The following is a 25310-nucleotide window of genomic DNA, read 5'->3' as shown; positions in this document are numbered from 1 at the left end:
ATATATATATATATATATATATATATTCATACTGATTAAATCATATGTCCATCCAAAAATCTAAGTACATATTTTAAAATTGTTATACTCTGGACACTATTTTGTTTGGTATCTAAACACATCATGACTTCAGCATTACTAGTAATTCTGCTTAAGCAACTATAAAAAGTTGTCCGAAGCCCACAATTTATAAACAAATGGAACATAAGAAAGCAACTATCTGTCTACAAAATGAAATTAATAAGGCTAAGACTTAAGCTATAATAACTCATATTTATGTAGCACTTTAGGGTATACTAAGGATTTTCTTCCACAAAAATCTGTGAGATAGTGCTGGTATGATGATCATTGTGATCATCATAAGAAAACAAGGTTCATAGAGTTAAAGTGACTTGCACAAGTCCTATCAAAGCCAATAATTAAACTTAGGATGCTGAATGTATCATCTCTCTTTCTACCACCCTCACTTTACACTGAGAGATAGCAAGTTTCAGGGAAACAGGTCTGGAGAATCAGAAAAACCTGGGTTTAAGTTCTGCCTCTGACAAATTAATAGTTGTGCAATCATAAAACAAATCTCTGAACCTTTCCCTCATACCACTCTCTAAGATTAAGCTATGGGGGCGATGTAATTCTAGGGAGCAAAATTTTTTACATCAATGAAAGCTTATCCTCATGTAAGCACCAGAACATTTTTCTTTTAATTATAACCATTTTAGGCAAGAACCCAAACTGTACCATTTCAACTTTAACTGCTTACAATTCTGGTTCTCATTTATGATTCAGATAAGTGAATTTACCCAATAAATATATTTTAGAAAGGTGGAAGGTTAACTACATGTGCATGTCAACCAAAGTAATAAAAGTTAACTGAACTGAACTTCACTACATTGTCCTTTTAATGACACCGTCGTGGCTCTGCTTTGAAATGAAACAAAATACTTTTGATTATAATATAGGCCTTCCTGGTTCCAAATTCTACTCAACTTTGGTGAAAAAGCAGCTTTTAGGGGGAATAGTCCTTAGTCTCTCATTTTTACCCTGAGGTATATAAACAATTGAATATTTGCAAAATTCCATGATTTTACAAAGTGTTTTCCTCACAACATCCTAAGACACAGGGATATAAATAGCAATTAGACATATGATTTCACTAGTATGGAGAACTCCCCGATGAGTTCTACCAATAAGTCAGCACTTCTGCAAATGCAGCCTCAGGCAGATGCCCATGCACTAAGAGGTTTGGGGGACTAAACCACCTATGTAGGAAGCAGGGCTTGAAAACAGGTTTTCCAGACTCATAAGTAAGTCCTGCCTCTATTCACTATACCAAACTACTAATAAGGAAAATCATGCTGGTGTCATCATCATTTTATAGATGAGAAACTGAGACACAGCAAGATTAAGGGACTCAGCAAGGTCACAGAAAAATAACAGAGCTAAGATTCAAACCCCGTTGTAACTAGATGTTGTAGCTTACAATAAATGGAGAAAAAGACAACACACAAAAGAAAGCTGAAAAGCAGGAGATCATGGTGCCAGAGAAGCTACACAAAGGGGACAGGGTGGAAAAATCAGAGAAATCGCAAAGTAGTCTATCCAGATGAAAAATGAGATGTCCTAAGCTCAACTCCCTTATTAAATGGAGGTTTCAGAGTTCATGACTCAACCTTCCAATCATTAGGACATGAGATCTTGCAGGACAGTAAAGTTTTCCCCATAAAGAGTTTCCTATGATATGGGGGAATGGTTGGAGAAGTTCCAAAGTGATGTAAACTGTAAGAAATAAAACCCTCCAATGACTCTCATCATGTGAATTGTAGACTATAAGGAGATACTAAAGAAGTGAGTTTTTCAGTAACCCCTTCAAATGATGCTATAAAAGTAACCACATACTCTGTCTATTCAAAGGAAAAAGTCCTATAAAAATATTTGGTGTTTTTTTTCCATCTTTTGTGTATGTACTGTGTATTAAGCACAGTCCAGATACTAACCGAAAAGCAAAAATGAATAATATAATTACTAAGAGCAAAGCTCTTACAGTATAATAAAGTCGCTAAGATATCTACACAAATAACTCTGCAATTAATGTTTTCATGATACATTTCTTAAGTACTATGGAAGAGGATTCTGGGAAGATGGCAGAGTAGGTGGGAAACTTTCAGCTCTCCAAATGTTCCTCCCCCCCTCCAAAAAAAAAAAAAAGACCCAGAACACAGGTCTCAGAGGTAATGTAGAGCAGGAAAAATAAACAAAAGTAAGGGTAAAGCAACTATCCTCCTAAAAATAACTAGAGAAGATCACAGGAAAGACCCAACTTCCAAAGGCAGAGGTTGAAATAAAATGACCTGCAAATGCCTCCAGGTCAACTGTGCAGATTCTGCAGATAAGCCTTGGGAGCAGCGGGGGTTGGGAGACAGACTCAGTCTCAAAAACATTCAACTCACAGAACAGAGGGGGCAGGTGCTGTCTGACAGCTCCCTAGAAGCAGCAAGGATCTTCCAATGCGGAGGGACCCCAATCCCTGCTGCGCCGACCAGCCTCGTTCAGGACTGGGGCTGCTGAGAGAAGCAATGAACACAGTCTCCTTGAATACGGTAGTGGGAGCCCAGACCCTGCTGGCTCTGGGCACCTGCAGAAAGGCAGAGCCCCTCATTTCAGGTCCAGACCACAGAGGACAGTTCATGGAGGGACCACAGGGAACAAGATCATCTGTGGGACAGTGTGGCTGTGGGAGAAACCTCGGAAAAGAACAGTGAGAAGGACCAGAAGCTTAAAGCACCCACAGGACTAGAACTTGCTTATACTCATAGCTGCTAAGACAAAATAAAAATGAGTAAGCAAAGGAGGAAGAACCCACCATAAATAGATACTTTGGGGCAGAGAAAACCTAAATTTATATTCAGAGGAAAATAATGGAGCTTAAAAAGGCACTCCTTTTTAAATGAGAAATCACAAAAAATAATTCTTGAAAGAACTTAAAAGGCCTTTAAAAATCAAATTTTTGATTATGAGGTAAGAAAAAATAAGAGCAATCTAAGAAACTTATGAAAAGGTCAATCAACTTGAACTAGAAAATCAAAAACTTAAGAAAAAATAATTCCTTGAAAAATAAAATTGAGTAAGGAGAAGCGAATAACACTTTTAAACATGAAGAAATAATAAAATAAAATCCCAAAGAATGAAAAAAACAGAAAAGAATGTGAAAGATCTCATCAGAAAAACAATTGATCTGGAGAACAGATTGAAGTGAAATAATATAGAAATAGTTGGACTACATGAAAATTATCATTAAAAAAAGAATTTAAATATTAAAATTTTAATGACAAGAAATTATCGAGGAAAATTGCCCTAAAGTTCTAGAACAAGAAATTCATGGATCACTACCTGAAAAAGTTCCCAGGAGGAAAACTTATAGGAACATCATAGACAAGTTTCAAAGCTACCAAGTAAGGAGAAAATATTGCAATCCACAAGGAAAAAAAAATTAGATATCATATAGCTACAATAAAAATTACACAAGAGCTAGCAGCTATTACATTTAAGGACTCACTCTATGTCTTGAATACATATTTTGTAGAGCAAAAAATCTGGGATTATAATCAAGGGTAACTTACCCAGAAAAGTTAAGTATAATCCTGAATGGAAAAAAAATGGACACAACAAATTGAAAAAACTCGGTTATTTGTTATTTGTTTCAAAAACAGCAGAACTTAAGGTGAAATTTAGCATATAAGATCCCCAAGAGAAATATGAAGTAAACATTAAAGACAAATTATAAGGGGCTCATTTAAGTCAAATTATTTATTTTTATATGTGAAAGCATTATCAGTACTCTTATGACGGATCATTATTTGGAGAGTTTGAAAGAAAGGCTTGGGTTGAGCTATGTATGAGGGGGTGATTCTTAAAAAAATGTGTGCAGAGAGATAAAAAGGAATAATATCTCACACAAGTGAGTCATAAAAGGAAAAACTGATAAAAGACGGTGATGGGGGGAAAGAAGGTAGTGCTGAAATCTTATTCTCATCAGAAATGGATAAAAGCTAACAACATATATATACATATATACATGGATAAGGGAAGGAATGGGGGGTAGATTAAGGAATAAGAGGGCAAGGTAGTTGGTAGAGCGATAGGGTGAGAAGCAGAGTAAGGAAAAAAAGGAAGGAGGAAGATACACAACAAATAATTATAGCTTAAAATGTGAATGGGATGAATATTAGAGTCAACTTAGTGTGTCCAACTGTAGCTAATCAGACCAATATAGCTCAGAATCTTCTAGCACAGGTCAGATATAAATAATCTCTATGAACATTTGGAGAGGATTTTCTAACTTTTGTGTATCTCGCATTTCTTCTTAACTACTTCAGTTCTGCTTTGCTTATAGAACATGACACTTTCTCTGATGAGGTGGGCCATGGTAAGCAGTCCCGTGCCAGTGTCTCCCATGTCATACAATCAATTCTAGAGCTCTTAAGAGAGATCTTGAGAGTGACTTTGTATAGCTTTTCTTGACCATCTGGTAAATACCTGCCCTGTGTGAGTGCTCCATAAAATAGTCTTTTTGTCAAGCATACACTTGACATTAGCATAATGTGAACAGCTCAATGAAACTGCACTCCCTGAAGCAGAGTTGGAACACTTCACCATTTAGTTTGAGAAAAGCACCTCAGTGCCTGGTATCTTCTCCTGCCAGGTGATCTTCAGAAGCTTCCTAAGAAGACTCAGTTTCTTGGCATACTGTCCAAGTTTCACAGGCTCACAACAATGAGCTCAGCACAACAGCTCTGTAGACCTTCAGTTTGGTGGTCAGTCTAATACCTCTCCTCTGCCAGACTTTCCTTGAGAGCCTCCCAAACTCTAATAATGCCTTCATCAACTTCATTATCCACTATCTAGCTAAGTGAATTTATCCACAGCATTCAAAACTTCTCTATTTGCTGGAACCATTAGTTCTACATGTTTGTGGCAGCCCTTTTTGTAGTGGCTAGAAACTGGAAACTGAATGGATGTCCATCAGTTGGAGAATGGCTGAATAAATTGTGGTATATGATTATGGAATATTACTGTTCTGTAAGAAATGACCAACAGGATGATTTCAGAAAGGCCTGGAGAGACTTACACGAACTGATGCTGAGTGAAATGAGCAGGACCAGGAGATCATTATATACTTCAACAACAATATTATATGATGACCAGTTCTGATGGACCTGGCCATCCTCAGCAACGAGATCAACCAAATCATTTCCAATGGAGCAGTAATGAACTGAACCAGCTACGCCCAGAGAAAGAACTTTGGGAGATGACTAAAAACCATTACATTGAATGCCCAATCCCTATATTTATGCCCACCTGCATTTCTGATTTCCTTCACAAGCTAATTGTACAATATTTCAAAGTCTGATTCTTTTTGTACAGCAAAATAACGTTTTGGTCATGTATACTTATTGTGTATCTAGTTTATATTTTAATGTATTTAACATCTACTAGTCATCCTGCCATCTAAGGGAGGGGAGGGGAGGGGGGTAAGAGGTGAAGAATTGGAACAAGAGGTTTGGCAATTGTTAATGCTGTAACGTTACCCATGCATATAACCTGTAAATAAAAGGCTATTAAATAAAAAAAATAAAATAAAAAAAAAAAACATTAGTTCTACATATGGATGATGTGGTATTAGTTGATAAATTATTTGTTTTCTTGATACTAATAAATGGAAACAGCAGATTAAAAATTTGAATTCAACTATATTTTGCTATAAAAATGATACACACAAAAATAAAATAAAGGGCAGGAGCAGAATTTATTATATAAAAAAAGCAAGGATACCTGTAAAGGGCTGAAACTATTGAATCAATGCACTGAGGTCAGGGCTGCCCAGCAATTGAGGCTAACTACCGATTGGACAATACTCTATGGGCATATGCTTGGAAAATGGATCCTGTGCTGGTTCAATGATTGGTGTAAAGAGGATTGTAGGAGGGAACAGGGGGTGGAGTAAAGCTAGCCAGGGTCACACTCTTGGCTGTAGCCGAGGAAGAAGGCGCTAGCCGAGGAGGAGGAGTTAGGTAGTTGCGGAGATTCTGCTTCCATTCTGTTCAATCCTGTGTCTGGGGACCAAGAATAAAGATTAAGTACTTTTGCTTATCCTGACTCCGGCTGATTCTGGGGTGTCCTGGGTGCTAGCTCAGTCATACCAATCATGATCTCAAAGTTAAAGCTAAAATTGACTTAATCAAAAGAGAAAAATATGGAACTACACTGTCAGCCATATTACTCAGTATAGTTTTAGATCATTTAAAATAATTAACTAGTATAGAATACCTAAGAGTATACCTGTCAAAACAAACACATGAACTATAAACTTATAAACATAACACACAAAATCAAATCTAAATAAGTGAAGTAATATTTATTGTTCATGGGTAGGTAAAGTTAATATAAGTTTTTTTAAATGACAATTTTACATAATTTATTTACTCAAAGCCATTCCAATTAAATTACTAAAAAATCATCTTATCGATTTAGAAAAAATAATAACAAAATCCATTGGAAGAACAAAACGTCAGGAAAAAAGCAGCAGATTCAACAGTATCAGACCTTAAACTATAATATAAAGTGAGAGTATTGTTGAAGTATAAAATGAATAATTTCTATTATTTTAAATTTAAATTCTAGTATAAGTAAAATCACTGTAGACAAGAACAGAAGGAATGCAGAAAATGGGGAAAATTTTTATAGACAATCTCTCAGATAAGATGCAATTAGGTTGGAATATTGCTATGCCATAGGAAATAATGAGTTGATTGATTTAGAAAAACATAGAAAGACTTGGACTTATGAAAGAAGATACTATCTACCTTCAGAGAAAAAGATGACAGGTAAAAAATATACAGTATGGTCTTACATATATGTATATAAGTATATATATATATATATATATATATATATATATGTGTATGTTTATAAAATGTATTTGTGTATATGTATATATACATATACACAAATAGAGAATAAAAGAAAATCTACAAGAAAACAAAGAAAAACTGAATAGCTTTGAAAATAATGTGTAGTATTTACTATATAGGTTTTCCTGAAATGAAATTTTATTGTTTTATATTGAATACATGGCAATGTTCCTTTTTTTTCCTTTTCTCATTTTTTTGGTAAAGTTTAAAATGAAAAAAAAAAAATTTTAAGATAAAAGATAAAGAACGATGGAAGTATAAGAGAAGAAGCTTCAAACTAGAAAGAAAAGCAGCATAGTTAGTCAGGCCTTTAAGACTGAACAGGTCATCCTAGTTAAGACTGTTTTAGATTTTCCAGATTCTCCATTTTTCTAAAATATTCAGGTTAGTTAGTAAACATAAAATATGTTGTCCTTCCTCCTCTGGCGTCATCAAAATGTCAAAGATACTTTTCTGCATAGGGACTGAAAACCACTTTTATTGAATAAATTTTTTTAATTTAAAAATTAAATATAATATTTTTTAAATTGAAGCTTCCTGAAGAATGATCATATCTGATTATTCATTTTGTAAAGGATCTATGTCAAAGTTGTGCTGATATATATATAATAAATACTTGGAAAGTATGTGCATAAAAAAAAGTTGATGCCTAATATAAATGAGATAGCAAAAAGTACCTAGTTATACTATGAGTTCACCTCACTAAGCTTCAGCCATAACACAATATCAGAAGGCATTCCCAACACTTAAGCACAGATCTTGGAACAGAGTAGGCACTTAAACATTCGTTGAATTTAGCTATATGGGAGTACTGGCAAATGTGAATGCTGAGCTTATCTGATAATGAGCTATATTATCTATGAAAGACCATGGAACAAAGGGAAAGATATCAAAGGAGTGGAGAAGGGCAAATATGTCACAAGACAGAAAAGTTTGCAAGGTACTTCTGGCAAAATTATAGAGGGCATTATTAAAGGAATACTTAGGAAATGTCTTAAAAAGGAAATAACAATCACAGAGACATATCTCCAAGTACAGGTTATGCTGGACTAACCTTATTTTCTTTATCAGACAGTCAATAAGCATTTATTAAGCACTATAAGTGTTGTGTGTGCATATATATATATATATATATATATACACATGTATATGCACACACACACATTCCACACATAAATACAAGAGACAAAAAGAAAAACCAAAAATACTGTCAAAAACACTCACATAGGTCCCATTCTAATGGGGAAAACAATATGTAAATAACTATATACATATTAAGAGTTAATAAGTTGATAAAAGTGGGTAGAAGGTATTATAGGAGAAGGCACTAACATAGCTAGAGGGACTGGGACATGCCTCCCAAAGAAGAGCTGAGTTTTAAAGGAAGTCAAAGGAATTAAGAAGATGAAGTAAAAAGGCAGAGGATTCCAGAGCTGGGAGACAGAATGTCATGTTTGAAGAAATGTAATTATGCCAACAAAGGGTAGTTAAGTCACCTAGTCTATGGAGTATTGGGCTTGGAGTCAGAAAGACTAGAGTTCAAATTTGACCCCAGACATTTGTAAGTGTGTAACCCTGAGCAAGTCACTTAACCCCTGCCTGTATAAATTTGGAGAAGGAAATGGCAAATCACTCACAAAAATTTGCAAAGAAAACCCCATGGCCAGTATGGCACAGTACAGTCCATGGGTCACAAAGAGACACAACTAAATGACTGAACAACAGCAACAACAAATTAGGACAGCATAGGTGGATCATAGAATGCTTAAAGGAAAATAAAGTATAAAAAGACTAGAAGCTAACAAAAGGCTGGATCATGAAAAGCTTTAAAATAGTACTATTATTTATTGATCTTGGAGGTAGTAGAAAACCTTTGCGGATTACTGAGCAGAAGACTGATATAGTTATACATATAATTTGGAGTGGAAATCAGGTAGATAACTGAGTAGAAAATGAACAACAGGAGGATGAGATTTGAAGGCAGGAAACCCAGTTAAAAGGCCATCAACCAAGGGTTATTCATCACAAGAATGCTAATAGTTTATCTAGATTTCAGCCAAGCATTTGAAAAAAAAAAAAATCTCTTAGGCTATATTCTTGAGATAAATATGAAAATTGTAGGCTAAACAACAATAGAATTAGATGGATTCAGAATTAGTTGAATAGATAGATACAAAGACTAGATGTTAATATTTTGATTATGAGCCTGGAAAAAGACCTTGTAGTGAAATGCCCAAGCTATCTTTGATATTATTCACTTTTATTAATTACTTGAATCAAAGCACAGACAGCATTCAAATTTGCAAGCAACTTGAAGTTGTAAGGGCATTGCTAACCTAATGAATGACTGAGTAAAGATAAAAAAGACCTTACTTAACAGTCTATAACCCTGGACTGAATCTAATAGTATAAAATCTAGAAGGAAGAGATTATCATAACTGTATTTGTATTTCCACAATACTTTCCTTAGTTGGAACATAATAATTGTTGAACAGAATAAAAATTGATAAAGTCTTAAATATGGGTTCAAAATATTAATTTCATACAAAATGTGGTAAGGATAGCGAGATGTCTGTTCATCTAAAATAGACACAAAGATTTTAGAGAGCTACAAAATTTACAGAAAGCAATAGTGTGGGATATGGCAGGCAAGAAAGCTAATATGACCTAAGGCAGCACTGAGAAGTACAGGCTCAGAAAGAGAAAAAGGTGGCACCACTCTAATCTGGTCTGGTCAGAGCTGGAATATTGTATCCAGTTCTAGAAAAATATATTTTAGGAATGACATTCATCAGCCAAATAAAGTCCAAGTACAACAACCAGAATGATGAAAAGTCTCAAAATCATGTTGTGTAAGAATCAGTTGGAAGAACTGTACGTGTTTAGCCTAAAGAAGAAAAATGTTTCCCCAAGTGGGAAGCAGGGAAATTATGCTTTCAAATAACTGAAGGACTATTACTTGGGGAGAAGGGAGCAGGAGGTTGTGAAGGGGGAAGAATAGACTTCTCACAACAGAGTTAGAACAAAAGGCTGGAGATTCCAAAGAGGCAAATTTAGATATGAGGGAAATAAGAACTTCCTAACACTTAGACCTATCCCAACAAGGAACAGAATGTATAGTGAGTTCTCCCTTAGTGGAGGTCCTCAAGTCATGGAGGAAAGCCACCTTGTTGGGTATGTGATAAAAGTGATTTTTGTTCAGGCATGGATGGATTGGACTAGGTAACACCTGAGGTTCCTTTTCACCTCTGAAATTCTATAATCCTTTAAAATGTGAACATCTATATAAATATAAGATTTATCAATATCATAATGTCAAAAGGGGAAACAATACAATCCCTTTCAGTGTGCAATAATTCACTAGATAAAATTAGTATAGAAGTACAAAATATATTGAGTTCATATAAAAATATTCAACTTCAGTGTTTTTCCAATATATCTAGAAAAAAGGAATATCTCCAAGAAAAGATGATAGACTTCAGGAATGCTAATATTTTGAACTGTGTAGTACTAAAAACTTTTAATCCTTTTTTAAAAATATATATATTTTCAAGTTGAAAGTAATTTGTTTCTAAAATTAATTTGTTAAGCTTTTATTTCAGTCAGCTGACCTACAAAAGTTTTAATATTTAAATGTATGCCCTAACGATTTTAATTCCACTAATAACCTATCTTCTCAGAGGACTTGAAGACAATTTTCCTTAAAAACTTAAAAGTAAATGAGCCTAATCTTTCATATCGCTTCTAACTTTTCCCATACTATAAGACTCAGAAATAGATTGCCAATTATATTTGTGCTATATACACATACAGGAAGTTTACTTTATATTCATTTGACTATAAAGTTAAAAAGAAAAGACGATGGAAACACAATTTTGCTTGAAACAATGTCATTTAAAAAGGACAATAACTAAGAGTGACAGGCTTGAATTATATCTATCAGTTTATGTTTTGGTTTACAGAACTACCATGTGATATTAAAGTTCATGTGGACATCATGTTATTTGCTCTGCTTGCCAAGTCAACTGTAGTGAGCCAGCATTACACAAACTTAGAAGAATCTTTCCTCTAGTAGCAGATCAAGCTTGATATACTAACTCTCTTCAGAACAATGCTGAAAAGCAAGCTATAACCCCCCCCCCCAAAAAAAAAAAATTGCACCAGTCAAGCAGCAAATCAAAAAAAAAAAAAAAATTGGGAAATTGGGAAAATTTTCTATTAACAACATAAACTTTGAGATATTATCCATGTCAACTTTTACTTTCTTCAATCAATGAATATCCTGAAATATTTTTTAGAATTCTACCAGTCATTTGAAATTTTGAAAGGGAAAAAAAAAGGAAAAAAATTTTGTTAACTGGGCATTTTTGTCTTCCTACCTGACCTCAAGTTCAAACCAGCAACTGACAAGTGAAAACATTTCCCCATGAATAAATGACACATTTATTAAGAACTTGCCATGAAGTGGATTTCTTTGACAAAGAGATCTAACTCAATTTCAATTGATCAAGGATGGACAGAAGCAGCTACACCCAAAGAAAGAACACTGGGAAATGAATGTAAACTGTTTGCATTATTTTTTACCTTCTGAATCCAATTCTTCCTGTGCAACAAGAGAACTGTTCGGTTCTGCACACATATATTGTATCTAGAATATACGGTGACATATTCAACATGTATAGGACTGCTTGCCATCTGGGGAAGGGGTGAAGGGAAGGAGGGGAAAAGTCAGAACAGAAGTGAGTACAAGGGATAATGTTGTAAAAAAAATTACCCAGGCATGGGTTCTGTCAATAAAAAGTTATTTAAAAAAAAGTTCAAAAAAAAAAAAAAAAAGAACTTGCCATGTACAAATATCTGGGGATAGAAATAGAAAAGATAGTCCTAACTCTCAAGGAGCTCACATTCTAATGAGGGAGATAACACATATGCAAGATTTCAAAGCAAATCCAAAAGAAAATTCGGATAGTTATTAGAATGCAGACAAAGCAGGAGAAGAAAATTCTTCCTTTTTAATGTAATTTCCACTGACATAATCTTATCAGTTTCTGGTATTAAATCATCTGATAGTACCAAAAACTGGGGAACAGAATTTTTTGAATCCTTCCGGTTGTAGGAATAAGTGCAAGAATAAGTCCAGAAATAAGTCCAGGTTGTCTCCATCAGTCTGACGGGAAACAGTGCTCCAGGTAAATGATGTGACTTGCCTGGCACATACTGCCTACCATCCCTCCATGAGGATACTTGGCCACTTAAGCTTGGGTTGCCTATTTGCCCTATATGTGGATGGCTCACTCTTTTTCTACAGGAAGTGCCTCCTTGGATGATGAGGGTGAGGACTGAGGTGGAAGCAAGACCAATGCCAGGGAGGGGTATCTGCCATTGGCCGACAGTAATTAATCAGAAATTGTTACTGCAGTGATGAGGAAAACAGGTCCTTTTTTCTCTACAATTTCTCTCTTCAACATTTGGTTTTAATAACTGAGCTGGACCTACTCTGGTGGTTTGGAAGATACTGCTATATGCAAGGCTTTGGGGCTCAGGATCATGGACTTTTCCATCTGGGTCTGAGGAGACACAGTAGTCAAGACATGCTACCTCCTTGAGATGTTCTACTGCTTTACTTGTACTGGCTTCTCTTCCCTTAACTTAAGATTATAGGATATGCAAACTGTGCATACCTTTTGATCCAGACGTGTTACTACTGGGCTTATACCCCAAAGAGAAACTAAAGAAGGGAAAGGGATATGTATGTGCATGAATGTTTGTGGCAGCCCTCTTTGTAGTGGCCAGAAACTGGAAACTGAGTGGATGCCCATCAATTGGAGAATGGCTGAATAAATTGTGGTATATGAATGGAATATTATTGTTCGGTAAGAAATGACCAACAAGATGATTTCAGAAAGGCCTGGAGAGACTTACACGAACTGATGCTAAGTGAAACGAGCAGGGCCAGGAGATTATTATATACTTCAACAATAATACTATATGATGACCAATTCTGATGGACCTGGCCATCCTCAGCAATGAGATAAACCAAATCAGTTCCAATGGAGCAGTAATGAACTGAACCAGCTACATCCAGTGAAAGAACTCTGGGAAATGAGTGTGAACCACTACATAGAATTCTCAATCCCTCTATTTTTGTCCACCTGCATTTTTGATTTCCTTCACAGGCTAATTATACAATATTTCAGAATCCGATTCTTTTTGTACAGCAAAATAACAGTTTGGTCATGTATACTTATTGTGTATCTAATTTATACTTTAATATATTTAACATCTACTAGTCATCCTGCCATCTGGGGGAGGGGATGGGGGGAAGGAGGGGAAAAATTGGAACAAGAGGTTTGGCATATAGGATATACAGTAACATATTCAACATGTAGAGGACTGCTTGCCATCTGGGGGAAGCAACTGTCAATGCTGTAAAGTTACCCATACATATAACCTGTAAATAAAAGGCTATTAAAATAAAAATTTTTAAAAAGAGAAAAAAAATTATAGGATATGAGAGGAAAAACATGAGCTCTAGCTCTAGATTTGTCACTAACTGCAATAGCTAGTGTCTCAGGACAGACAAGTCACTTCACTTAAGTACATTTTAGATTTCTCCTTAATTAAATCAAAGAAGTAACCTAATCAGACTATAAAGTTCAAAAAACTTTTGATGAACTAAGATAAAAAGCTCATCTTTTTTACATTCTATTTTTGCTCATTTTCCCAGTCTACTTCTTGATTACAGATTTTGTGTCATGTTGGGTTTGAGCTTCTGTCTTTTATGTCCTTCTGATGCTTTCATAACTTCGTCTGAAAATCTGTAAGTTTCCAGTGCTTTCAAAGTGGTATGATCTGGGAAAGGTCTAGTTACTGCCTTCCTGGTCTTCTCTCTCTCGTCTTTGGGCCCCAGCTTCTTTGCAACTACTCCACTCCTCTCCCCTGAAACTGACCAGAAACTGGGTAATGGGCAATAGAGCTACCAGATGGTACTTTTTCCTTCTCAGTGCCATCACTGATATCCCCTAGGATCTCTTTTGAGCCAGTGTTCAGTCCCCTAGCTGCTCATGTGTCCTGAGTTGCTCCCTGCACAGCTGGTACTGTTGCCACTGCTAAGTGACACTTCTGCTGTATGGGCTCCAGGCCAGCCTCCACCCTAATGTCTGCAGAATTCTCTTTCTGGCTTCCTAAGCTACACTGGACTAGAAAAATGACTCCCTGTGACTTTCCCACTTAGAATTCCATTTAATATATTATGTTAAGTTGCTGTGGAAAGGGTGTGTTAGAAGAACTCAAATAGCAAAATACTGTCTTCACTCCACTATCTTGACTCTACCCCAAGACTATTACTGATCTTTCTATAAATAAATTCCTCATCTTCCCTAGCCCAACTTTTCTGTCAATAATCCACCATTGTTCTTATCATCAAGTTCTAAAACTTAAATCAGATCTTTAACTCTTATCATCTTCATTGTCCCATGTAAGCAAACATGATGTCTTATCCATTTTTTTCCTTCAAAAAGTGATTCATTCATCTTTTCATCTCGATTTTGATTACTAACACCTAAACCACACTGTGAACTAAATGTCACTGGTCTCTCTGATTTTAGTCCCTTTATTTTTCTAATCCTTCCTAAAAGCTAGTGTTATATTAACCTTTTTAGTCTCTTTCATGCCTATATTGTATCTATTTTGCTGTCTCCTTGGTAATATTGTAAACTCCTCAAGGTTAAGCACTATTTCATTGATGTCTTTGTATCCACCATACTTGACATAGTAGGAGTTTAATAAATGCATATTAATGATGACGTCACTCTTTCAGTTCAGAACCTCACTATTTCCTACCATGTTGGCTCCCTACAGGTACTACTTTATATGATTATTCTTATTTCCTACTTATACTCAATTTGCACTTATCACTCTTATAAAGTTAGTTTCTTCACTAAGACATGATTACACAATGCTCATCATCAATTCCATAACCATATTATGGCTGTTATCTTTTTCTGAATTGCTTTCTCTCCTTTCTTCATCGTAACCTTTCAAGCAGTATTACAAGCTTACACAATTTATGCCTTACTAGCATAGCCTTTGGGAACCCAAAAATAATGAGGCATCAGTTTTCATTTGATACCTATATGTGGCTGATTTCCCCATCACAAAATTCCAACAGTATGGTCTGGACACCCAACCTAGAAAGGCAATATACCTAAAGCTTTTAATTTGTTCATTAATTAATGTGGCCACTGTACTTGTTTTCCCATCTACAAAATGAGATTAAGAGTACCTGTTGAATCTCCTACATATATATGTGTGTGTATATATAAATGTACTTATAAACATATATATACACACATCTCTCATGTAAAATATATGTGTATATGTAAGCTTAACAATATAATGGAGCCACAGATAAGCAGGCTACAGAGAAAAAATCTTAGCCATTTGTCTTGAAATACAGACTACTGTTCACAAAGGATGGATCAGATATTACCCAAAAAAATCCCAAAGGTTATATTCTATCTTACTAATGGAATATTGACAGTATCATTTTTGTGTACAGAGAAAAATATTATTAATAAGGAGATAATATATAAAAACTTTTAAAGTGCTACACAAAGCAAATGTTAAAATAGTAATTACAATTATCTCTAAAGAGTTCCCAGAACCATGGCTTAATTTATATCTTTCAATTTAAACTTTATTTTTAAAAAAAAATTGGGTTCTAAAAATAGCATCAAGGCAAGGTATAGGACATGGATGTAAAGGATTACAAATTTCCAGAAACATTGGATCACAATCTGATTCCACGTAGCTCAACACAGTCTTTGCCATATAACAAAAACCAAATGTATTTAATCATGCCTGTTGTGTCACAAAAATACAAGCATGAAAATAATGAGAAAATTGATAAATACTTTCTGAATTTTATAAAACTAAAGATGATTTTGGTGGCATGCAAGCCTCACAAATCAAAGTATACAACAGGTGTCATAAAATGAAACACAAACCTCACAGTGAAACAATTAATACAGGGCAGAGGGAAACCAAAATCTTTCTGAAAGTGACAGGAAAGTACATTTTGCCTAAAAAAAACTAAAATGAATGAGGTTAAACTGGACCAGACTTTACAAAATATAATCAATATTCTCTACAGTCAAAGAACAAGAGTTTAGCCAAAACATTCACTAAATAGCAAATGCTTCACTTAAATTTGCACTTTAACAGTGTTTAATTGTCAAAAATATCACTAATAAGTAGTATTGATCTAGAATGTTACACAAAATAGAAATACTACACTGCAGAGGGGGAAGTAGAGAGTTTAAGGCACAAAGAAAATCAGAGTTCATTGCCATGAAAATTATACAACACTAGCTTATTAAAGTCATTATCAAAAAGTCAGTCAGTAGGTATTTATTTAACTTTCATTTTAAACTTAGATTGTTTAATTTTCATGGAATAAGAGTCAAGATAGTTTTGTATAGTATAATCTGCTCTTTTCCTGTCAGATAGACTAAATTTGACATTGAACATGTTAGATTTATGAAAATCTTCATTCATTAAAAAACAAAAGTTTATGAGAATTATTTTAAGTCTGGTCACATTAAAACTCAAACTTTTCCCAACTAAATGGATGTTTTGCTTATATCTTAGAAAAATACATCAATAAATCATAAGGATTTTTTTTTAAAAATCTGGTTTGGTTGCCATACAATTAAAGGCTAAGATAAAGCTATCTATAATGAGAAAAAAAGATTTTCATTTTAAATGAAACGGTCTAGAAAGATAAGAAAATGGAAACCAAAACAAAGCATCTCCACCAGAGCCAAATCCGGACTCAGCAGCAGAATACCTTACACTATTCAAAGTGACAGGAAGTATTACCAGAACTTTCACACCCAGATGGGTTGGCAACATTATTAACTACAGTAACCCCCATCAGAAAATCATACCTAAACCTCCCAGTCCCTAAGGCTGAAAAGGAATAAAACCATCATTTTATTTATAAAGAGGTGAAAGAAAGGTGAATCCTCTTTAAAACTCCGGAGGCAAGTGTCAAAATACAAACTGAACCATTTCACGGCCAGATAAGACTAAAAAGTTAAGAGTTAAGTGCAGCACTCGGTGCCCTTGCTTCTGTCTACTCTCAAAACTCAAGAGGGCAAAACTGTCCCTCCCCGTGGGTACCCATGAGATCCAAGACCCCAGACCCACTGCAAAAAACCTTTCGAAACGTGTTTTTAAACGGACATGAGCCCAGTCCAATTCAATTCCATTCAATAAATATTTATTAAGCGCCGGGCAATGTGCTAAGCCAATGACAGTCATGAATAAAACAACGCTGCTCGATTCTTCGCCCTCCAAGCCCCGCTTTCCCTTCGTACCTTCCAAAGAACTGGGGAGGGAATCCGGGGGGAAGCGTGCGTCCCGCACTCCTTATGGGGCCCCACCACCATCCGGGGGCCTCTCCCAAGACGCTTCTTTCAGCACCCGGAAACTCCGGACAGTTTTCCACCCCGCCAAAGGGTGAGCAAGGTGGCCCTTGGGGGAAGTCCCGCGCGGCACCGGGCAGGTGAGCCCCAAAGCGCCTTCCCCAGTCCAGCCGCGTGCGCGCCCCCAGGGTCTCCCCCATCCCCCAGTCACCTAGCAACGTGCCTGGGTGACTCGCCCCCCCCCTCACCTAGCAGCGCTCGGAGGTGCTTTAGGCGGGTCAACACGTCCTTCTTTGGGTCCAACACTTTCTGAGTCGATTTCTTGACATCCCCGTGGCTCCTCCGGGAGAACATCCCGCTGCGGACGCCCGAGCCCCAAGCCTCGGGGGAAGGTAGCCGCCTCCACTGCGCCGGGTTACGGCATACGGTCAGTGCCTCGCCGGGGTGGGCACACACGCACAATCACTCTCTCTCTCACACACACTTTTACCCACACGCGCGCGCGCGGCGCTTCCCCCACCCCCTCCTGGCGCGACCACTCATCCACTGCCCCCAAAACCACCACGGCCGCCGCCGCCTGCCCGCGACTCCCTCCTCTGGGGCTCCAGGAAGGAGGGGAGGGGCCCGGCATGGGGAAAAGGGGGAGGAGGGAAGGAAGGAGGTGTCAACACGGAACTGACCAGCCCTATACCACGTGAGAAGGCGACCAGCGGGCCCCCACCTCCCCTCCACCCCATCCACAAACTCACGCGCTCAGCCAGTCCAGGCTCTCCTTGGCCGTGACTCCGCCTCGCCCCCGCCCCACGAGGATCCCAGCGCGCAAGTGCAGGAGTCCTACCGACAAGGCACCTCTTTCCTTCTTTCCCTCCCACCCTCAACCGAAAAAAAAAAAAAAACTGGGAAGCGCGCGACAAAGACTAGCTGCTCCACCTCCCTTCTGAACTACAAATCCCGGCGTGCAAAGTATCGCTCGACATTGGAGGAAACGGTCTGGGTGAGATGTTCCCATCACTCCACCTTAGCCTGTCCACCTTTAGCACTGCCGCGCTTCCTATAGGGAAATGTAGTTCTTCATTGAACCGAACCCAGGGACTATCTTCCATACCAAGTCTAGCTTCCCCCTCCGGGTATAGAGAGACCTTTGTTCCTCCTCTTTCCCGCACTGCACTATGGGATTTGTAGTGGCTTTCCACTCCAGGCATCCAATGTTTGCTGGGTTTCTTTCGGTAGCTCAGTGCTACAAGCCTACAAGTTTTCTTGAAGAAGTAATTTGAGTCTCAGTTTTATAAAAAAGAAAACGTTTGATCCATGGGAAATTTTAATCCTCTATATTAACAGAAAATTGTGCTCCCCATATTATAATCAATACAGGACAATTTTTGCCATTTCCAGATAAAACTGGCATTATTGAGTTCACCTCTCCACAGATTACTCTGTCAGCTTCATGGGTGTAACAGCTCGTGTAAGCATTGCACTAGTCTGTAAGTAAGGACTGTTAGATTCTCCTCTCAACTTCTCACATCTCTGAGTCGTTGGGCAATGGAGCAATGGAAGGAAGGGAGGAAGCTAGATAACAAGGGAAAGCTCATGGACTCTTCAGTCAGAAGGTTCAAATTCTGTCTATGGAGCTTGGACAAGTCAGCTTCCTCACTGTAGGAAATTGGAGTCTCTTTCATCACCAGGTCTATGACCTTATGACCTATGCCTCTTGACTTCCAATTTTAAAATGAGGAAGTAAAGTTGCCGACCATCGTTAATGAAGATCATATTATTTGGAGAAAATGCACACTTCTCCCCCTCCCCCCCCCCTTTTTTTTTTGTGCAAGGTCATGTAATATTCCAGTAGCAGAACCAGAAATAGAACCTGTGAGATCTGACTCACACAGCACTAAGCTTTTTAAGGTCATGAGCTTTTCCCCTAAGAGTAGAACTTTTGAGATGCAATATGGGGGTCTTCATTCCTGAAATAAATTCAGAATAATATCAATTACAGTCCCAGGAGATCTCACAGGAATTTCCTATAATCTTAGCTTTAGATAAATTCATTTATTAGAACTCATGCATCCTTGATGTAGATGAAAAAAATTCGAGGTCTATAATTTTATATTCTAGAACATGACATGTTCTTAGATCGGCTCTGAAGGGGCTTCTTCCTTCTAGATCTGATTCTTAATGCAAACTCAATATAAAATAGAGTTTTAAGAAGAATTAAAAATAGTAAGAACATATAATTACCCTGAAACTTCAGAAAATTTCAATTGTTGCATTATGAGTGCCTGAATTGAAAAATGAGTCTTTGTGTCTCTTAATATTATCAGATAGCTTTTCAAACAACTTTTTACATATAAAATTCTTAATCCAGTTTTGGAAATTTTGTCACATTTTCCAGTGAATGAAGTCTCCCATTACCATATTACCAGAATGAAAGAATGTTATGGGGTGATCTCTTATAAACTAAATAGCCCACCAGTTCTAAATCTTCATGGTCTCTATTGGATTTCCTGATTTGTCAACCCCAGAAGAAATTTCTGTCTTCCAATAACGTATAATTGGCTTTAATTTACAGTAACAGGAGCCATATATTGGGAACAAAAGTTTTTTGGCAATTTCAAGCATTTTAGGTAGGAAAAAAAAGTCATACATTGTTATAGTAAGTATTCCTTTTTCTGGGGGAATAGCAATACCAGGAAACAAGATAATGTGAAAAACTCTTTTTAATCCATTACTTCAAGTTTTCTCCTAAACCCAAGTATAATGCTGCCAAGAAGTATAAAAAAACAAAATCTTGAGGTTGAGTTAGTATGCTATACTGGAAACTACATTGGATTTGGAGTGAATAAATTGAAATTCAAATGAGGGTTTAGATGTTTAATAAGCACATGACCATAAACACGGTATATAACCTCTCTGCTTAGTTTTCTTGTCTGTAAAATGAAGAAAATAGTACTTATACTACCTACTTGACAGGGTTATTGTGGGAAAGCACTTTGTCAACCATAAAGCACTATATAGAATTGTAATTACCTCCATATACTCTAATTTTAGAGATACAAAAAAAAAAAAAAGAACAAAAGTATTTACTATGAATATCCCCAGAAGGCTTATTTATTTCTGAGCCTTATCTAGTTTCTATCAGAGCCACTATTCTGCCTTATTCCCCAACACTGACTTGTACTTTCAACATGGCCAACCATAAATTCACACCTTCACTGCCCTAGTTAGTCAGTGATCTGCACTGTCAGCATTTCACTCTCATTCTCACCCTAGTTCTAGTAGCAAAGATAAGAACTGAAGGAGATTAAAATAAAATAAAAAACTGCTCCCATTCAGAAAAAGATTAAAGATCCCTAGGTTTAAAGAAGAAAGAAATCACTAATTGGATAATTATAATAACTGATAACATTTATATAATGCTTAGAAGTGCCAGGCACTGTGCTAAGAATTTTACAGTTATCTCATTTGATCCTCACAACTGTAGAACTTAGGTGCTGTTATTATCCCCATTTCTACAGATCAGGAAACTGATGTAAATAGTGGTCAAATGATTTCTCTATAGTGACACAGTTAGTAGATGTCTGAGGCTGGATTTAAACACAGATATTCCTAACTTCTAGGCCTAAGGCACTATCCCCTACAGAATTCAAATTTACCTAGATTTAGGTCTCTTGTCATTTGTGGAAAAGCCCTGTCATTATCCACAACTGTGAATGCAAAGAGATTAAACCCTTTCTTTTGCTCATTTATGAATGAATAAATAAAGCATTTATTAAGTATTAAGCGCTAGGAATAGAAAGAAAAATATAACACAGTTCCCGCTCTCAAGTAGCTAATACTCAGCTAATACTCACCTATATAGAAGGTGACAGCAACAAGTCCAAGGGAAAGTGTCCATGGTTACAAATCTACTTTAAAGCCATTTCCACTGATAAATTCATATCCATTTCTGATGTTAAACCATTTGACAATGGCCAAGGACTTTGGTGGCAAGAACTTTCCTTTCTGAGAATTCAGTAGGACCTGCAAGAGTAGCTGCCAGGTTCCTTCTGCACAGGGATTGTTTCCAAGGAAAATAGCTTTAGACTCTACCAAAAGCATTGCTATTCCTAATGCTCTTGGTTCAGGGTCTTGAGATGGTGATAGTTTGACTTTGCCTGGCACATGTTGTCTCCTGTCTCTTCCTCTGAGTGCCCTGCTGCTTCAGCTCAGCTGGCTTGCCTATTTTATTTGTGGCATTTGTCTGGCAGTAAGGATCCATTTTCTACAGGAATCCCTTCTCCATTTGATGGTTGAAGGGCTGAGCAGGAAGGATTAGAAGTATTAGGGGCTATTGTCATAACTAAGGTTCCTGTGACATTTATTTATGTTATTATGTGATATAAATTATATTATAGTTTTATCATGTAGATGGGGAGGAAAAACATAAACAAGAGATAAATAATAATACCCCCCAAAAAAGAACAATAAAAGCCAAACATCTGAAAACCTGGATTCCAATCACAGGAATACTTATAACCTCTGTGATCTTAGATAAGCCAGTCAGCCTTTAAACTTCAGTTTTCTCATCTATAACAATTAAGGGATGCAATTATATAGTATCTGTAGTGTCTCTCAGTTCTCTCTTTATTTCACAAATGAAATAGGCAGATTATAATTAGTGACTTATTGAAAGTCATGAGTAAGCCATTTTGGTCACTACAATTTTCTCTTATTACAAATTCCACTTTGACATTAGCTTTTTGACTATGGACAAATTACTGTGGATTCTGCTCTGCTGATTGGTGACTCCCTCATGTGGCCCAATATATCTGTGCTAGCTCCAGATACACTTCACTTTATCTTTGTGGCACCATTATAATTTTCCAAATCAAAATATCTCTCCTTCAACATTAACCTCCTATATATATATTATTTATTCCTATTACAATATAAGCTTCTTAAAGGCAAAAATTATCTCCACTTTTGTATTTGTGTCACTAGCGCCTAATATGGTGCTTAATCTTTTTTTTTTTTTTTCATTCAGTCACTCTGGGTGTCAGTTATCTAATTTATAAAATGAAAGGAGGCAAATTAGATTAGGAATTCTTAAACTTTTTCCACTCATGACCCTTTTTTACCTGGGAAATTTTTACATGATCTCAAGTATATAGATATATAACATATGTATACAAACAAAAAATTAACTGATAATAAATCATAATTTCACAACCCCCACATTCAGGCACAAGACCTCATAAAGGGTCACAAACCACAGTTCAAGAAACTGGGAGCTAGACCACCTATAATATATCTTCTTATAATTCTAAATGACAAATACTCTTCCCCTTTGACAAGAAAACAAAAGAAGCATGGATTGAACTGAGGTTGTTTAACTTGGAGCAGAGAAAACTCTGGAGAGACATAACTGTTTTCTATCAAGTATTTGAAGGGTTGTCACATGGAGGGACAGTTCTCTCTGGCCCTAAAAGGCGGAACCAGAAATGAGGTGAATGTTACAAAAAGACAAATTTAGGTTTGATGTCATGAAAAATTTGGTAGTCCAAGAACTTTACAAAAGTAGAACTGAGTTTTCTCCAGGGACATTGAGTTCCCTGTCATTCATTGGAGGACTTCAAGAAAAAAAGGGATGACTATTTGTCTGCAATATCAGAGTGAAGTCTTTTTTATTGAAATGCCTGAACTAAATGTCCATGAATGTCTTTTCTAACTCTGAAATTCTGTGAAGTAGATACTTTGTTACATCCTTTCCATTCCTTCTATCTGTAGCTCTTCCTTTCTTCTAAGCATTTCTCTCCTATTACTTCCTATTTTTCACCGCTGACTTTCCACCCAAGAAATAAAGAGGCTGAAAAACTATGTAAGAATTATGAGAATGGTAGAAGATACTAAGAAAATAAGTAGAAATCTACTTGCTTATGTTTTTTATTAGGTCTATATAGTTGGGCATCCAGAGAAGGCAAGAGATATCTGGCAACTTACAGTAGATTATTATGAGCTGAATATAGTTTTTTGTCAATTTCTCTGGCTGCTCTTGATCTTGTCAATGGGGTAGACCGGGTAATCCATATCCTGGGTGAGCTTTATGAAGTTAGTGAACTTATTAATGCTTTTTCCCTCCCTCTGTGGATGAGACTAATCAGGAGCATTTAATTCTTCCTTGGAAGGAATTCAGTATACCTTCGTTGTTCTCTCTCAGAGTTATTTAAATTCTATACATTGTTATAGTTTGTTAGACAAAAATTTAAAAGGGGCTTCACTTTTTTTTTAGGATACCACTATCTACCACCATTTTGATGATGGTATATTGGATAGGCCAGATGAAAATAACACTGGCAGAAAGACCCTAGATGGGATAGTGGTTCAAGTGGGATGAGTGGCAAGTTGTGGGAGCTAATCAATCAAGTTTACAACCATCACAGCAGATACCATCAAAGTTCTTATAAAATATATACTGATACCTTATGGATCCTTCTGTATCACTGCCTCTGATCAAGGTATCCATTTTTTCTCTGAAGAAATTCTGAGATTGAGTCCTTTGGCATCACATTTTTTGTTTTCTCATCTTCCATATGATCCTCAAGGAGCTAGTATTATTTAATTTTGAAATGGACTTTTAAAACAACTTTATCTGAAAGACAACATATCTGATAATTGAGGTTTTAAAGCCCTCTAAAGGCTGTGTCTTTCATAAATCAGAACCACAGAAGAGGGAGTTCACAGTTTTTCACAGCTATCCTTTAGACTCCTCTTCTAAGGGTATAATTTGAAACATATTGCCCATTAGTCTTCTCTAGTGTTTCCTTATTCTATTTTCTATGTGGAATTACCTGGGTCTTAAGGTTTCTGATACTTCAGAACATATTCTACAACCTTGGAAATAATCCAAGTTTTTAATGATCAAGTTTCCTTTCCCTTAATATAGTTAAGATAATTTCAAGATGAGGATTTATTGGGAGATACCTTGCTTATTAACAATATGGGAAAGGTGAAACTAACTTTTCCTAATCATGGCAAATAGGAATTTACCTGAGAGAAAGGGGATTTTTTAACTGATTTATGGTAACAATATCTGATTGCGGAGGCCTATAAAGGAGCCAAAATGTGGGATCATCCCCATAATGGGGAACCCAGGGAGCCAAGATGTTCTGAAGAATACTGAATAGAGCAGGTAAGTCACAATATTAATTCAGATCCCAGAACAGTTTGCACACAAGAGACTTATGATCTTTTGGCTACCTCACTATAAAATGGACTACAATAGGAATCAGTGGTGTTGGACTTGAAGTTATTAGAGTTTTTTTGCACTAGGAAATCTATTTTAAATTTTCCCTGACATTACCTCCACTATATGAATTATATTTTCACAAGATTGTTTTATGTTTTTGTTATTTATATAAAATTCTTTTCCTATGTTGTTTGTGTTAGGCTTCCTTCAAAGATCAGAATTGTTTTGAATCTGCTTTAGTATTAGAAGATCCCCTGGAAAAATTCTGGGACCTTGACATTACGAATGAGATATTGAGGGAGTAGCATTTGTCTTACATAAACTGGATTGGTTTCCTTCAGTGTAGAAAGAAAGTAGTCTTTGGATTATGCTTCCTTTAGATATCTTCCTCTCACTCTCCCCAAACCTACCATTTTTATAAACTTTCCAATTACTATCAAGGTGGTCTTCCTGACTTATCTTTCTCCTCTCCTCTTCATCCTTCACAAGCTACCAAAGTGATTTTTCTTAAGCACAGGTTTTATCATGAAGCTTCCCTATTCAGTAAACTTCAGTGGCTCCCTACTAACTGTAACATCAAATATATTTCATCATGATCTCGTCTTTTTCAATAATAGCTAATAATAATAGTAACAGCTAGCTGTTGCATAATACTTTAAGGTTGCAAAGCACTTGAAAAACATCCCATTT

At 36.4% G+C, this 25310-nt stretch overlaps 1 protein-coding gene across 1 annotated transcript in view; it reads right to left on the bottom strand.

The window, feature by feature from the left end:
- Positions 1-18015, bottom strand: part of RALGAPA2 (Ral GTPase activating protein catalytic subunit alpha 2) — a 409655-nt gene extending 391640 nt beyond the window's left edge. Inside the window, exon 1 of the mRNA XM_031951045.1 lies at positions 17647-18015. Within this exon, the coding sequence (XP_031806905.1) occupies positions 17647-17752 (106 nt within the window). The 5' untranslated portion in view covers positions 17753-18015. The remainder of the gene's footprint in view (positions 1-17646) is intronic.
- Positions 18016-25310: the final 7295 nt, after the last annotated feature.

This window comes from Sarcophilus harrisii, chromosome 2 (genome assembly GCF_902635505.1).
Source record: "Sarcophilus harrisii chromosome 2, mSarHar1.11, whole genome shotgun sequence".
In the NCBI taxonomy this organism is placed as follows: domain Eukaryota; kingdom Metazoa; phylum Chordata; class Mammalia; order Dasyuromorphia; family Dasyuridae; genus Sarcophilus; species Sarcophilus harrisii.
The sequence above is the reverse complement of the archived record's forward strand: the minus strand, read 5'-3'. Positions and strand labels throughout refer to the sequence as shown.